This window comes from Natrix helvetica (genome assembly GCF_964273705.1).
Source record: "Natrix helvetica genome assembly, chromosome: 10".
NCBI lineage: Eukaryota > Metazoa > Chordata > Lepidosauria > Squamata > Natricidae > Natrix > Natrix helvetica.
Genome location: NC_138561.1, coordinates 15,370,403 through 15,387,982, shown reverse-complemented (window position 1 = coordinate 15,387,982; position 17,580 = coordinate 15,370,403). Strand labels below are relative to the sequence as shown.

Sequence of the window (17,580 nt, the reverse complement as noted above, 5' to 3'; positions counted from 1 at the left end):
AAATAGCAGATAAATCTGTTTTAGGGCAGCAAGACATTTATAAATGCCTCCTTCAGAATGTATCAATAAACAAATGAAGCAGAAAGGAAGATTACACCATACTTTAAAACCATATTCTAGCCCAAATTTCATCTGGGTTTGTAGTACTGTTGGAATAGTTAAATCATCATTTAACTATGTAAATATAAGAGCTCTAATTTTATGTCTGTGGACATTAAGTCATTTCACAGTTTTGTTCAGGGAATCCTATAGTGTAAGAGGATGGAGTATTTATTTATATAAGGGTAAAGATTCCCCCCACGCATATGTGCTAGTCATTCCTGACTCCTGGGGGCGGTGCTCATCTCCATTTCAAAGCCAAAGCCGAAGAGCCAGCGCTATCCGAAGACGTCTCCGTGGTCATGTGGCTGGCATGACTAAATGCCAAAGGTGCACAGAGCACTGTTACCTTCCCATCAAAGGTGGTTCCCATTTTTCTGCTTGTATTTTTACATGCTTTTGAACTGCTAGGTTGACAGAAGCTGGGACAAGTAACGGGGGCTCACTCCGTTATGCGGTGCTAGGTATTTGAACTACTGAATTGATTGACAGGTTCAGCGTCTTAGCCCCTAAGCCACCACATCTCTCCCTCCCTTTCTCCCTCCCTCCCTCCCTCCCTCCCTCTCTCATATGTGTGTGTGTGTGTGTGTGTGTGTGTGTGTGTGTGTGTGTGTGTGTATGTATGTATGTATGTATGTATGTATGTATGTATGTATATGTATTTGTGTTACAACCCCTGGTATGCCCAAATATTTATTTATCAGCACAAATACAACACACACACACACACACACACACATTTCTCCACAAAATTTCATGAACCAGGTAATAAGTATATATTTATTAAATAATCATGTTCATGAACGGAGCAAAACCATCAATTATATTTTTAGTTGTGAATTCGGATTTCTCTTTGACTTCCAAAGTATCTAGGCTTGATCAGGGAAAAAGAGGAAAGGAAGCGGCTCAACGGGAAAATTCCGCAAACAGGGAAATATTTGTAATAAGAAAGGCAGATGGTTATTACTACACACCTAAGATTTTGTTGTTGCTGTAATCAAAATAAAATCACCGTCTTATATTCATTGAACTGAGAGCAATCCAGAATCACCCCTGTTAAATGTGAAATAAAATTCAGTATTAAGAATTAGATAATTAACTAGTTGGAATACATAATGGTTAATTAGTTTGGCTGTGAGCACTCCTTTAGGGCTGTAAGGAGTTCCATATTCCTCCAAGTATGCTTTTTTTTTTCAACGTAAAGTGTGAACGTTCCTAATATAAGAATTTTCCTGTTTAGTATAGAAACAGAAAAATTGTGATCGGAATGGATTTAATCTGCCCTTCCATTAATTTTGAACTACTGACTACTGAAAACAAAGTTAATCTGTTATCGAGAATTAAGATAGCCTACTGAACCAGAGGTGGTATTCAGCAGGTTCTGACCAGTTCTGGAGAACCAGTTGCAGAAATTTTGTTTAGTTTGGAGAACTGGTAAATACTACCTCTGACTGGTCCTGCCCCGATCTATTCTCTGCATCCTGAGAGCCAGCTGATCGGGAGGAAATGGAGATTTTACAGTATCCTTCTCCTGCCGTTCCCACCAAGCCATGCCCACAAAACTTAGTAAACAATTTTGAATCCCACCACTGTACTGAATGTATGACAGAAAGTCAGTGGTCGGAAATGTTGACTTAGCTATTTCAAGTATTAGCGGACCCGAAGAAGTCAAATTCAAGTGAATGGAACTGCAGTTGATGAGTATGACAGGTTTAGAGAGATAAAATAGTAAGCTTCTTTAAAAGTTGGACTTCACCTTGAAAGCAGGGCAGGTGCCAACAAGAGAAAAAAAGGAGAATTCTATGAATGAGCAGTTGTCACAATTTCCTTGCCTGTTCAATCCAGGATAGCTGTGTTTAATAGAAATCTAATCTATCAGATGGGCCAAGTGTCCATGGAAAGAGAAAAATAAAACTTGTACCATGCTCAATTCACCAAGAACCATTATTCATATCTTCTTCACTCAATATATTGGGTTATGATGGGTGGGTTATGACGGTTGCATGAATAGATGATGATGATGATGATGATGATGATGATGATGATGATGATATATCTATTCAGCCTTGTCCAACTCTTGGCGATTCTATGGGCCAGGTCTCTCCACATCTTCCGCTGTTACACTACTTCTTTCAATGTCTATGGAGATTCTCAATCATCCAAACCATGGTTGTCTCAAAGGTGCTTTTTCAAAAATCAATTGGACTTTCTTTGTTTTTCCTTGAAGGCTTTCATTTCTCACCCAAGAACTAATGAAGCTTCTTAGATGAGAAGTGAGACATCTTCAAGGAAAAACAAAGAAAATCCAGTTGCCTTTGAAAAAGCACGTTTGAGACTACTTCTTTTGAGTTTTTCTATGGTCTGGCTGGTGTCAGCTTTCATGATGTCCACCCACCATGTTCTTTGGCAGCCTGGTTTCCCCTAACTCTTCCCAACATAATTGCTTTTTCCACTATGAACTTATTATTAACTTCATGGATTAGCAGAGGTATGTATATTTATGGAGAATTACAAACATCAGCATACATTATTAATGTTCATATAGAATCTTATAAACGGGGAGCAAATGATTATGTCTGCAAAGCCATCTAGGTAGTTTTTTGAAAAAAAGCACACGTATGTGTTCATTTGATACTCATCAAACGTGTAGCTGCTCTTAGAAATCTGAATTCTGCTGTTACATAGGCTGCTTGCAGATGACCTTACCTTAACATCCATCAGTCCAAATTACCCCAATTGTTTCACCGGTGTTAAGTTTAATTAATGTGTTACTTCCAATGGTTATGGGCCAAAGTCTTGCAAAATTCACATTCCTAGTCAAATTACGTTGCTTGGTCTCTTAGGGATGACCTCTATCCAGCTCTCATTGTAAGTCTCATTAATTTCAGTGGAGCTGCTCTGATAGAGTGGCACCAAGTCAACTCTCAGTTCTGCCACCACACTAAAGCTACAGCAAAAATTATCTGAAAATAATTTCCTGATAAATGTTCCATTCATTTCCCTTTTCATTCTCCCTGAATGGTTGGGAGGGGGAGGGGAGAATCAGCCCTTTGCCGGAAAAACGGGACATAATGTTCCAATCCCCTACTCTTACAGATGGGGAAATTTCTAAATCTTCAAGATTATTGATGGAATTATCATCATCACGAAATACCGCGACCTGGCCATCAAAACTACACGATTATGGATGAAACATGTAACAGTGATACCCATTGTCATTGGGGTACTTGGTACCATGTCCAAGAATTTTATAAGATACATCAACAAGTTGCAGTTTCCTGCAATAACACCAGCAGAACTGCAAAAAAACTGTGCTACTTGGAACATCATACATCTTAGAAGATACTTGGTTGATGCCTAGGATGCTGGCAGCAATCATTAGCACCAGTCAATGATACTTGTGATGCATTTTTGAATGTTCAGTTGACTGAGTTTCATGTTTAATGAATAAAGTATATAATAATAATGGAGCAGTCAGTTCATAAAATCCTAGAAGTTGTAAGGAGTTATGTAGAGTGGCATCCATCTATGGAGATTCTCAGTCATCCAGGTCATAGTTGTCTCAAAGGTGCTTTTTCCAAAGGCAACTGGACTTTGTTTTTCCCTTGAAAACCTTTCACTTCTCATCCGAGAAGCTTCTTCAGTTCTTCAGTTAGAACCTGGATGAGAAATGCAACAAATCCAGTTGCCTTTTGAAAACACACCTTTGGTAGAGTGGCATCCTACTCAGTGTAGGAATCTAAATGTCAGCATGTTGGCATTTTGTATTTTGCATTCTACAGTTGGTCAGTTGGCTCAGGTGTTCTCAGTGGTTTGAGAACACTGTGGAGAAGACTTCAAGGCCCATCGGAGCCATGGGAGGGAATGGCTGATAGCCTGGGAGATGTTTGCTTTGATTGGAAATGTTTATAAATATGATTGAGTAAAATGTTCAGAAGGCATGTAAGTACTTCATTATGATTGGATAGTATTACTGAAATAAATACCATTAATATATGTATAAGTATATTCATAAATATATATTAAAGAAACCCAGAAGATTATGCATTCAATATTTTGACAAGGCAATGGATTTACATCTCACCTCTACACATATCTTGCTGGTGGTTTCCATAATTAAGGATAGGAGAAAAACTTTGTCGGGAATTTTGTGTAAACCATAAAAAGAGACCAGATGATGGTCTCAGATTCAGAACTGGATTATACGTAGTGCTTTCTTAATGGACAATCGCCAACAAAGCATGCAAAACATTCTCCTTTTGTTTTTGTTTTTCCACTTCTGTTTATGGATAAGTTTTTTCCCCCTTTTTTTAGTTTTACTTTTGCTTCTTTCAACAAGACATTTTGAATCGTTTCTAACATATTCATAATTTTTACTTTAAAAGAAGTCCATAGGAACTGGACAGAAATGACAACATGCAGTTCCCAATAAAATTGGGGTGGGGTAGAGAGATTCTATTATGTGAACAATTGATAGGCAGTGCAAACATTTACTTATTAATTAAATTGATCGGCTGCCCATTTTGTTTCGATGTGACTCTTTGGGATTGAAATATGATGGAGTATCAAAGTCAGCGTCAGTATGAATGTTAATGCTTTAATTCCAGCTCCTAGGAAGTTTCCCAAAGTTGCTACCCTATTGTAAGTTAAGGGGATTTTTTTAAAAATAATAATAGATGGGTAGTCTACTCACTCTATTTCCTTAATGTCATTTATTTTAATTCAATTTTAAAAATATATATGAAGAGTTTGGGCAACCATTTGTATAAGGTATAGATATAGGGCAGCGATGGCAAACCTTTTTTGGCTTGTGTGCCATAAACGGGAGGAGGGCAGGGGGGTTGTGCGTGGGTGTGATGCACCCATAATGCAATGCGCGACACCCCCAGTGCACATGTGCGCATGATATGTGTGAAACCCCCCCCCCCATTTTTTGCACGCTTTTTTCGCCCTCCAGAAGCTTTATAGGAGCCTGGGGAGGGCGAAAACAGCCTCCCCCCCAAAGGCCCTACGGAGGCTTCAGGAGCTTCTCTGAAGCCTCCAGAGTGCAAAAAAAAAAAAAAAAACAGTCCTACAGGCAAACCGGAAGTTCAGGAACGGACTTCCAGGTTGCTCGTAGGGCTGGTTTAAGCCCTCCGGAGCCTTCAGGGGCCTTCCGGAGGCTGCACGCTGGCCATCTGACAAGGCAACACCTCGCATGCCCTGAAAAATGGCTCTGCGTGCCACCTGTGGCACGCATGCCATAGGTTGGCCATCCCGGATATAGGGTTTGTATTGCATAGGTATGTATATGGTTTCTTGCCTGAGCAGGAGATTGGACTAGAAGACTTCCAAGGTCTCTTCCAATGCTGTTGTTCTGTTAAAAGAAAGAAAATTAAATCTGGTTTTTGATTTCTGCTTTTTGTCCACTTCTCTGTCCTGGTACTTCTCAGTTTTTGGCGTATAGCACAATACAAACTTAGCCTTTGGCTTGGAAATACTTATGTGCCCAGGCTCCACATGCTTATGACAGCTGATATGAATGGACAATTTCCTTTCCCGCCTCTGTTTAATCAGGAGCAAACACCCATCCTAATAGGAGGACACCAAGGACTTCAATTAAAGATGGACTTCTGTAAGATAACTCTTCCAAATTGGGGATCAGATCTAACTCTGCATCAAAAAAACAATGCTCCTTTTTTTTTTTTTTTTGAGGAAAAAACTCTCGATGAGTCTGATATGAATATGCCAGAGATAAGTTACAGAAGCTGCACCAACCCTTGTGGTATGGGCTTTTAAAGCCATCTGGCTCCCAAAACACCTGCTTTCAAACAACAGTTCTGAATACAAAAAAGATGATCCATTTGGACAGCTTCTGCCTTAAGAGAGAAAAGATGAGCCCTCTTGATTTTTCTCCAAATGAAATAAACAATATGAAGTATGGACTAGTCTCATCTAGGCAATAATCAAACTGGTATTCAGCAGGTTCTGACCAGCTCTGGAGAACCAGTAATGGAAATTTTGAATAGTTCGGAAAATTGGTAAATATCACCTCTGACTGGTCCCGTCCCCATCTATTCTCTCCCTCCCGAGTCCCAGCTGATCGAATGGGGGGTGGGGTGGGGATTTTGCAATAACCTTCCCCTGCCATGTCCATCAAGCCACGTCATGCTCACAGAATCAGTGATAAAAATTTTTTGAGTCCAACCATTGGCTACTGAGTATTGCAATCAATTAAAATTTCTCAATATTGTGGACTAGGTAGGATTTTTTCATTTTTGGGGTCTACCCTTTTTCTCATAAAGTCTCAAGCTTAGAAATATTTTGAAAGAGGTAGTCATGTCATATTTTTGCAGCAAACCCAACAAACTTGACTTGGGGCGATTTCAGGACTAACCAACTGATTGTTGCGTAAGCTTTTGTGAATGACAATCCACTTTCTCCAGTTTGGTGATGGGCGGATGCAACTGAGTTCAACTTCCACAATTCTTAATCAGTGTGATTTTTACAGCAGGTTGGGTTAAGATAAGCCTCTCTGGAGGAACTTCCTTCCATGCAGAACTAAGGTGGCCAGCTAGATAAAAATGGCCTTTGGTATGGATATGGGTTAAGCTTTAAGGATTAAAAGAGCCAACAATAATATGTGGAAGGTTATATTTCTTTTTTGTATAGACTGTATCTTATGAACTAAAAAGAAACCAATATTTATTAAAAGTTTTGTTGTTACAGCAAAGTTTTTGTTGTTTTAATTAATAACATTTCCTGTTTTTGGCCCAGTGTGTATATTTCTTTCTCTTTTTTTTAAAGCCCAACTGCTAGTAAGAAGTAATTGCTGATCATGTATCTCTTTGTTCCAGACATTTTTATAAAAGTGTATGTATTATGTATGATGTGACCTTCAAATGTCATGGATGTGTTGTGCAATAAACTGTCAATATTTGTGGTTATAAGGTACTAGATGACTTTTACAATAATTGGAACAGCTATATTAAAAGCTCTGATCACTCAGCTGGTTAAAGAGAAAGACGCAGGCCAGGCCAACGTTCACTGGGGATTTTTCCCCCCTTCTGCCAAATTATTAAATGAAGAGTATAGAAGAGTGTTTAAGAGGCATTGCTGTTGTTCTTTTTAAAAGAATATAACAACAACTATATTTCCTGAGGGAAAAGTTATTTGGGATGATCCACATCCATTTTAATTAATGCCACATCAAAAATCTGTTTTGCAATTTCCTGAAAGTTTCCTTCCCTTGTGAAAAAAAAATGCATCTGTCTTTCTACCTCGTTCCCAAGCGTGTTTGGATTTCCTCTAAAATTTCTTCCTAGTGGTATTTTTTCTTCCTTTGTTGTTGCTGTTGTTGCAAGTTAGTATTTGATTACTTGTCACTTTCCCATTGTGCAGCCTATTGGAATTTCCTAATCTGAAAAGGCTTCCCTTCACTTGGAGGAAAATTTTGTTTTGGGATGTAGTTGGATTAGGGAAAGACGGAGAACCTGTAACCTGCAGGAAAGATTCTCTAAACAATAGTAATACCACTCAGACGGCCATTTGGGTGAAGGGGGGCAGGGTTTCGGGAGACACTGTATTCAGTGTATAAGACGCATCCAGATTTTCAGCCTCTTTTTTGAGGGGAAAAAGCTGTGTCTTATACTCTGAAAAATACGGTAGGTGAATTCCACAACTCTGCATTCATCCTTGGGCATTTTGAATGGGGGGGGGATGGGACAAAATTGTTTCTCAACATTTTGAGAGAGAATGGAAAAAACAGGACTACCTTTATATTTGGAGATCCAAACATGGTCGGACTTTTGTAACTGACAGATGGGAATTTTGTGAACGTGCAGATCCATGATTTCTGGATATGGCTTCCAGGATACTGGGCCCACCGGGATAGTTTTTTCCCCTATCCTTTCAACTTTAATTTTCAGATCTTGATTCTTTGTGATCTCCTCTTTGTCTTCCGTTCTACTACCTCTCAGTATTGCCACCTCAATTATCCATACTTTCTTCTTGTCCACCAGAGTTAAATCTGGTTATGTTATGAGCGAAGACTTTTTATCCCCTTCTATGGTTCTTATTTCAACTTGTTTTAAATAAAATGAATGTTTACTTCAAATAAATAGTAATTTTCCTTTGAACTTGGGACCTCTCCAACTCTCAATGCCTCTGGATGGCTCACAACAATGAAATGAAGAAATCACAAGACAATCCATAAGAAAAATGAAGATAAAAGTGTGATGAAGTAAGGGGTCTCACTCTATCTACTCTACCACTCATTCTATAAACATCTGTACTCCATAAACATCTGTACATTCTTTCTTTATGAACCAAAAAGACCGCAAAAGACTTGATCCTTTGCATCAAGAGGCAGTTAGAGAGATGATCAGAGGAAGCAAAGAGGCCCCAATGTACTTATTGATAATGGGGTGCTAAAGTACACCTATCTATTTCCTAAGATTCTGTAATCTAACCTCATTTCCTTCCAATAAACCTAACTGATGAGAGTCTGTGAGCTTTCTGGGTTGTGAGTGGCTGTTAGTGGCTTGACATAACATTAATTTCATGCTTTCAAGACACAGTGGGCTCCTTAGCTTAAGGACATGTGGTCAGATTTTAAATTCCTGATATGCTTTTAAATTTTTCAGAATGTCTTTAGCCAGATTTATGCAAAATGAATAGAACAAAAGTCTCTAAGTGTAAGGCAGATTTTAATGTCTTAGTAGCATTTGTAATACTATTGGATTGCTACCTAGATTTTTTTTAAGGGGGTAAAGAAAAGAGTGTCACCACTGACTCCCTGAATAATGCTAAATGCCTTTTCCCATGGAGAGGAACATTGATGCTTCTTTCTCCTTCTCCTCCTCCTTCTCCTTTTCCTTCTTAACTTCCTCTCCCTCCTCTTTGTCCTTCTTCTCTTTTTCCTTTTTCTCCTTCTCCTCATTCTCCAATACAATATAATAGTAGAGTTGGAAGGGACCTTGGAGGTCTTCTAGTCCAACCTCCAACCTGCCTAGGCCGGAAACCCTATACCGTTTCAGACAAATAGCTATCCAACATCTTCTTAAAGACTTCCAGTGTTGGGGCATTCACAACTTCTGGAGGCAAGCTGCTCCACTGATTAATTGTTCCAACTGTCAGGAAATTTCTCCTCAGTTCTAAGTTGCTTCTCTCCTTGATTAGTTTCCATCCATTGCTGCTTGTTCTGCCCTCAGGTGCCTTGGAGAATAGTTTGACTCCCTCTTCTTTGTGGCTACCCCTGAGATATTGGAACACTGCTATCATGTCTCCCCTAGTCTTCATTAAACTAGAAATACCCAGTTCCTGCAACCATTCCTCATATGTTTTAGCCTCCAATCCCCTAATCCTCTTTGTTGCTCTTCTCTGCACTCTTTCTCTTTCCCCACATCTTTTTTACATCATGGCAACCAAAACTGAATGCAGTATTCCAAGTGTGTCTCTTCCTCCTCCTCCTCCTTTTCCTTCTTCCCCTCCCCCTCTCCTTTCCCCTCCTCCTCTTTCAGTTTAATCAATTAATAAAGATACGGTCAAACATAGCTACACATTATAGCGATGTTTGTTTTATTCTTTTTTTTAATGTATGCAATGTAGGATCTCCAACTTAGAGAATACATTGCAAACCAACATATTGTTACTCCTACTCTGCCAACCATGTGTATGACACATTCAAAGTTCAGCTTTTTTTAGTTATCAGCTAATTCTTTCTATGGCTTCAAACTTTTAACTTTTCTGCATACAGAACTGGACTCTTTGATGACTTGTAACTGTTTGGGCACTGCCTCTGCCGCCATGCTCCACCTAGAATTTCTGTAGAGGCAGCAAAACCCATTTTCTTATAGTTTGAATCCCCCCCCCCAAAGTAAAACTGTGAAACAGACACTCATTTTCCACAAGCTGATCACAATCCATTTCCATGGGTAAGATTCCCACCATTGCCTGCCTACCAGCTCCATATTTTTTCCCAATCCTCTTGGCTGTGAACCACTATTAAACCATGTGGCCTTCACACTGGCCTCTTTTGCCCAACCAATCCAATTGCTTTTTTTAAAAAAAAATGCATCAAAGTAAAATGGTAATGGGAGGAAGGTCAATTTTTCATCCCTTAGAATGGTGTTGCACCATCCTATGGTCAGAATAATTGCAGCTATTGCTAAATCAGCTTAATATGAATACAAGGGGATGTGACTTTATGATGCCTTGGAGTGTCGCATCCAGTTTTGATTGCCACGATATAAAAAAAGATGTTGAGACTCTAGAAAAAAGGTGCAAAAAGGAGCAACAAAGCTGACTAGGAGATTGGAGGCTAAAACATACAGGTTGCAAGAATTGAGTATGTTTAGTAGGACCATGGGTGACATGATAGCAGTGTTCCAATATTTGATGGGCTGCCACAAAGAAGACGTGGGGTCAACCTATTGTGCAAAGCATCTGAAGGCAGGGCAAGAAGCAATGGAGAGAAACTAATCAAGGAGAGAAGCAACCTAGAACTAGGGAGACATTTCCTGACAGTGAGAACAATTAATCAGTGGAAGGACTTGCCTCCAGAAGTTGTGAATGCTCCAACACTGGAGATTTTAAAAAAGAGATTAGACAATGATTTGTTTGAAATGATATAGGCTCTTCTCCTACAGGGGGTTGAACTAGAAGACCTCCAAGGTCCCTGTTATTCTGGCAGTGGATAAAGGGAAATGCTCAGTGTTATGGTTATGATTATTGGAGGGCTGTTATTGCCACATATCCATTTGTCTGAACGCTTGTTCTACCCAGGGAAGCTGCCTAGCCATCTCTATTAAACTTGATCCGTTTTTCCAAACCTAGTTATCTTTTCTTAGAGTTAGACAGTCACTCAGAATGCAAGGCAGGGTGGCTCTTTTGTTTCTTGGTGTCATTCAAGTGTCTAACAGGGTGGGGTGGGGGATAATAAAGTCTATATTTTTCATTTACCAAAAGAGCTTTTTGGTGTAATCTTCATTTCTAATTACACAAACAGGGCAGAGCTATTTTCTCCTCACTGGTAGGCTTTCTTCCAAATCAGCTCTAAAATAGCTCTTTGTTTCAACAAATTCTTTGCCGATCCATATTAATGCTTAACAGTATAACATGACCATACATGGTCACTTTAAAAAAAAAAAGCACCCTAAACCCTTTGAATAAAACAACAAAAGAGTCAAGTTGTTAAGAAGCCCAAAACGATGGTAGCTCTTGCAGAATATTTAACATGAGGTCACTTATTAAATACCAAAAGCACTGTTACAAACAATAACTGTGACTTTCAGAAAAAAATGGAATTGATGGCATCGTTTTTAGATTTCAAACGGCAGACAATGGAGAGCATTCTCTGCTTTTTTTTAAAAGCAATTTTATTCTCTTGGACAAATTGGCTGGCGGAGGAAGGCTAACTTTTTTTGGGGGGGGGGGTTTAAAAGCTTGGCAAAAATTATCTTCAGAAATTCCTCGCTGACTTTAAGTTGGATGATTTCTGTTAATTTCTCCAGGGGAAGGAGAAATTGTCCAATAATATATCAAGGGAAGGAGTCTCCCTTAACTATGTTACTAAACGTCTCAAAAGGGGAAATGTACTTTCAGATTTTGTTAATATCACCTTACAATAAAGTAGAATTAACCCCATCTGGTCAAATTTGCTGTTTGAACCTCTCTCTGTGTGTATGTGCATGGGAGGGGAGAGAGAGGGAGGGAGGGAGGGAGAGAGAGAGAGAGAGAGAGAGGGAGAGAGAGAGAACAGAAGAAAATTCTCAACTCAATTTAGGGCCCCATAAATGTATGGTTTTAAAAATAAGGTCCTTGTAGGTAAGACTGGCCCCACTAGACCAATCTACTGAGTATAAGTTAAGTGGAAAGGACAATTCTCCAGACCACCCACGTGTTGTCCTACCTCTCTGTTTTCCTTTTTCTTTTTTCTGGGGGATTAGTGCTAAACACGACAGCTTTTCAGCCTCACCAAAAATGAATCTGAAGGATGGTGGGGGAAGGGGGGGAATCAATTTTGGGTCAAGTGAAAATCAGTCTCTTACATCTGCAAAGCGAGCTGTTTATCTTACAAATTTATTCTTTTTTTATTGGGCCACACATATCCTAGGCAGCGAGATAAAAGAGAAATGTCTAACAAGCTGTCATTAAGAGTGACATCCAGCAAAGCATAACTATTACTCCGATTCCATAAGTTGATCTGGAGTGGCTGGTTAGTTTTAGCTATCTGTTGATCTGCACTTTTTTTTTCTTTCTGTCCTGCTGTATAATGTTTATAGAAACCCCAAGCAAAAATAAAAGGATCCTTTCACACATTTGTGGTTTTCCACTTCATACATGCCGTCTTAATTTTGCACACTTCAGAGCATTTTCTTCTGTTGAATTTTGTTTCCTGTTCAGTGCGGTGCTAATGATACGACAATTAAAGTTTCCAGAGGAATCCAGCAATATAAAATAACTCAGTCCACCTAGATTCTATGTTGCATTACTGCTCAATGTTGTAGAGACTTTCAGGGTTTATATTCATGCTCTTCCCAGCTGTCTAACAACTATTTTGTGTTAAGATTTGCTGGAAGGTCAAGCACAACACTCGGGGACATTTATTCCTGTGCTTCTTTTATCCAATTGTTTATTGTTTTCATTCTAAGAAAACAAAAAAGCAAAGCTTCGATGTCCAGGGAATATTAATGTTGTGTGTGATTTGCTTGACAGATATTTTCACCATTTTTCACCTTTCAGAAACACACATATATTTTACTTTATTGACTCTCGGGGAAATACATCCATAGAACAGTTGATGCATTCCCCATTTTTGGGTGAGTTCAAATGGAGGCTGGAGAGCGATTCTTTCAATAGAAGAAAATATTTGTAGATGGAGTTAAACAGTGGGGGCTTTGATGCTTTCTGAGTTTGGTTGTTTGCCTGTAGATGCATAGCCCAACTACGTTACATCATCAGTGCCAACTATAATAACTAAGGTACCTCGGTCCAGTTTCCCCTAAACCAGCTTATTCTGAAGGTGGCATCAGCGGAGAACAAGAACAGTTAAGGCTACAGTGCAGAGAAATCCAATGTGGAATTTATCTGAGATAAAGCTGTGGGTTAAAGCTCTTTTTTGTCTCTTGGATGCAGAATGAAGTAGGAATAATCATGTGACACAATTAAATTGCGATGGCATCTCGCTCTATAGAAAAGAATAAAAGAAAAGCTGTAGCTTGGTATAATTTATGTGACAAGTTCCCACAAACATTGGGTATAGTCCATTTAATGGGTGAACAATTTTAAATCTCCTTGATTTCATTGTGAGAGATTTGCACATCTGCTTAGTCTTCTATTAAAACCAACAGTACTTAATGAATTAACCAAAGGCTTATATTTAAAAGTGCTTAATTTCCTGTGCATTACGCCTAATACCATTAATATTAGTAGTATCAATTGTAGTAATGATCTTACCGCTTTCTTTAGTCTTCAAAACTTTTGAAAAGGATGCACAGCTTGGCTTGCATACGCCTGCATATTAACAGTCAAGCAAAGGCAAGAAAGGGAGAAAAAAAACTTTTCTGGAAAAAACACAAGGAAGGAAAAGTTTTTGTGGTTGTTGTTTTTTTAAGGATGAGAAAGTACTTAATAGGAATGAAGCAAAAGAAGAAATCAAACCAGCTGCTGACACAGCTGTTTCTTTTCTTGTCTAATTCAGTTCTGTATAAAGGTACCATATGCTGCTTAAAAACGACGATGGGAAAGATGAAATAATTTAAGAGAATAACAAGAAAATACATGAATTGTCAGCATTCTGTCAGATTTAAAAGAATGAAACAGACAGGTGTAGTATTGACATGTTTCGCTTTGTGTTGCATTAGCAGTTTGAGTGAGAACAACTTCTTGACATGTGCTGAAGTGATGTGAGAACGTTCTCTCTATTTCAGATGTTGGAGAGGAAGCTGGAAGATCCGCCGGCGTCCAGCAGTCATCACTGCTGAGAGATAGGAGCCTTGGGTCTGCCATGAAGGACTGTCCCTACTGTGGGAAAACATTCAGGACATCCCATCACTTAAAAGTTCACTTGAGGATACACACAGGTGAGGCCTCCTCATAACACAGTGATATTTTCATACAGAAAAGAAAGAGATGCACAAAAGATGTTCTCTCGAAGTATTGAGACTCAACCACATCCCACAAGAATGATATCTGCATTCTTCTTCCTACCATTTAATAAGCGGCAAAGCTGGCAATGTCATTAGGTGGGATGAAGGAAACCGAGATGGAGGAGGCCAAAATGTAACCTCTCACTCTTTCAACCCATGCCAGGATCGTGATCTTCTTGTTGTAAAGCTCTCAGCTTTGCAATCCAAAAATTTCCCAACGTCCCAAGAATTGATGATTATTTGAGGTTCTTTTTTGTTTCTCACATAAGGACAAAATCTTGCCAAATGGAGCATTCTACTATTTGCAATATAGTCAGTGAACTATTAGGGAGAGGCTGTCTTCACCCACTTTCTCTTACACATACAGTAACATCTGGGCTGTGTTGCCTCTTACCTTCTCTGGGGTGCCCCTCCCTCCCTCCCTCCCTCCCTCTCTACCTGCCTCCTGGAATTCCACATCCTCATTCCATTCCATTATACCTGGGTTTTTTTTCCTAGATCAAAGGGCCAGTCCATCTCCCCCTTCTTCCCTTCCCCCCCCCCTTTTCTCTCTCTCTCATGGGATATCCATTTTTTGAAAAAACACTACAAAAAATTGTAGGGCAAAGTTGCTGGGAATTAAAACTGATTTGGATGTAGAAATGTTTTCTGCTATTGTTGCTGACCACCAAACAGTTGATCAGCTAGCTTGCAGTAGTAATTTAACTCCACACCCATTGCTAGTTTCCCCCTTGTCTTCAGCAACATTGTCCCTTATTGCCTGAACCAAGGACCAACAGTCCCCCATTTATGCCATTCTGCTGCAGCCAGATCAGAAGATCACGGGGAGGGGGATCTCCTTAACATGGCATATTATTTAAACAAATGTGTAGGAAAAGAGGCAGATGAGCTGGAAGGTGGGGTTAAATGTGTCATTAGTTTTGAGTCATTGTGTTGCCAGAAGAAACCTAAGTCCTGCCCTCGTGAATTCCATTGATTTTTCTGTAGCACCATCTAGATGAATATCAGGCGCAAATAACCAGGTATATTCATTGAGTTCAAAACAAATAGAGTTTATTATTGCTATCTTTAGTAGAAGAATCCAATCAACTGATGGTTAAAGCTAAATTGGTGCTAGATAAAGCTCAAGATCAGCCATCTCTTCTCCTACAAAAATGTCCTCTAATGACGTGTTGAGGTCAGTGTTGATGTGGTTGAGCATGAGTTGTCTTTGGGTGTTCTAAATAGCTAACTTAGATAAGCATTGTTTCATACGTCAGTCTCCACTCTGCCTATTGTAGATATAAGAGCACCAACCTCCCTTTCACTGAAACATTGAGACTATTGAAATAATTGAAAGATCTTTCTATGTTGATTTTGTAAAACTTAATACGGGACAATCTTGCAAACTATTTTCTTTTACATGTCCTTCTATGGTTGAAGAGTTTGATTTAAACTGAATTGGTTTTTGTCTGTGTGTGCAAAAACAGACTGTTCTCTTCCAAACTTCAGTGAAAGGACAAAAAAATACAAAACTGAAAGGAATATATTTAATCTGTTTTTAAAGCATTTTAGAAATGGCAAATATTTATTATAAGTAGAGGCCAGAAGGAACTGCTTATTTTGCATTCGATTAATAGATGCACACATGTCTTCATTGTTCTTCTGTTTAGAAAAAAATGCATGAACATAACAAAACATTCTATGTTTGAGAACAAACATGTGTAAGGAATTAAATAATTGCTACATAAGTTGAAAGGTGATAGGGAGATAAAGAACCAATGGATCAGAAGCAGAGGTGGATTACTCCTGGTTCAGCCCGGATTGGGAGAACCGGTAGTAGCAATGTTGGGAGGCTCCACCCACTCGCCCAGACATTTCTGTGCATGCGCAGAAGTGTCGCATGGATGCGAGCGCTCCCAAACCAGTAGTAAAAAAACTGGCAACCCACCACTGATCAGAAGCTGAAGGCTATTTGTGCAAGGTTTAAACACTCAAGCATTTCCCCCCTCAATTTTATAATCACTTTAGAATTGGAATTCACTCCAATTCTACCCTTGGAATAATATTGGCGAATGGAAAGAAATAGTAATTCACCCAATCATGTTAATGGCATAAGGGACATATCAATATTTTAAGTCAAATTTTAATGTATTTCTTTCCCTTCACCCCAAGTATTAGAATCCAGATTCGTTCAGGAGTAGTGACAGATAGACTCCTCCTTCCACAGTCATATTGCAACATTAGCTATGGAAGTCGCTATTACAAGATGTACTCATCCACTCTGTGGGATGGTTTTAAAAGAAGAAAACATTGTTGACTAATTATCAAGACTGCAACCTATTACACTCAGGAAGAGAATCACTAGACACTTCCTCATAACTATTTGAGACAAAAGCTCCCTTGCACTGCTGCTGTCCCCTCAGGGTTTTCTTAGAGGCCATGGGAGGAAAAGAATGTAAGAGATGTATCTAGTAGGGCAGCTGCAAAGCACTGAGGAGAATGGATTAGGAAACGTAATCTAGAGTACACTAAAAATTCATTCATGTTATATATACGTATTTCATTCTGTTCAAATGTTTACATGTAAAACAAGGACTGTCAGACTCTGCTGGTCTTTTCACAAGGCCCTAAAAACTTGGTTTTCTTCCCAGGACTGGGCTCTCACGAGAGTGATAGAGATGGTCTCAGGGCTTTATTGATGGTTATTTATGATGGTTATTTTTTATTTTATAGTATGTATTTTATTGTTTTTATATATTCAGTTGTAAGCAACCAAATGTCATTTGTGTGAGATGAGTGGTGATAGATAGATAGATAGATAGATAGATAGATAGATAGATAGATAGATAGATAGATAGATAATAGATAGATAGATAGATAGATAGACAGATATAGATAAATTAGATAGATAGATAGATAGATAGATAGATAGATAGATAGACAGACAGACAGACACACACACACACACAGAAAGAGAGAGAGAGAGAGAGACAGACAGACAGACAGACAGACGAACAGACAGAGATAGATGGATAGATAGATAGATGGATGGATAGATGATAGAGAGAGAGTGATATAGAGATAGAGGATGGAGGATAGATGATAGATAGATAGATAGATAGATAGATAGATAGATAGATAGATAGATGATAGATAGATAGATAGATAGATAGATAGATAGATAGATATAGATAGATATAGATAGAGAGATTAGAGAGAGAAAGAGATACATAGAGATAGATAAATAGATAGACAGATAGATAGATAGATAGATAGATAGATAGATAGATAGATAGATAGATAGATAGATAGATAGAAGATAGATAGATTATAGACAGACAGACAGACAGACAGACAATACACTGACAGA

The 17,580-nt window shown here is 38.9% G+C and overlaps 1 protein-coding gene across 6 annotated transcripts in view; it reads left to right on the top strand.

The window, feature by feature from the left end:
* ZNF536 (zinc finger protein 536) overlaps positions 1-17,580 on the top strand; it is a 444,580-nt gene that overhangs the window by 344,603 nt on the left and 82,397 nt on the right. For all 6 annotated transcript variants that reach the window (XM_081963200.1, XM_081963203.1, XM_081963201.1 and 3 more), the window contains one exon: positions 14,010-14,162. In XM_081963200.1, coding sequence (XP_081819326.1) covers positions 14,010-14,162 — 153 coding nt within the window. The remainder of the gene's footprint in view (positions 1-14,009; positions 14,163-17,580) is intronic.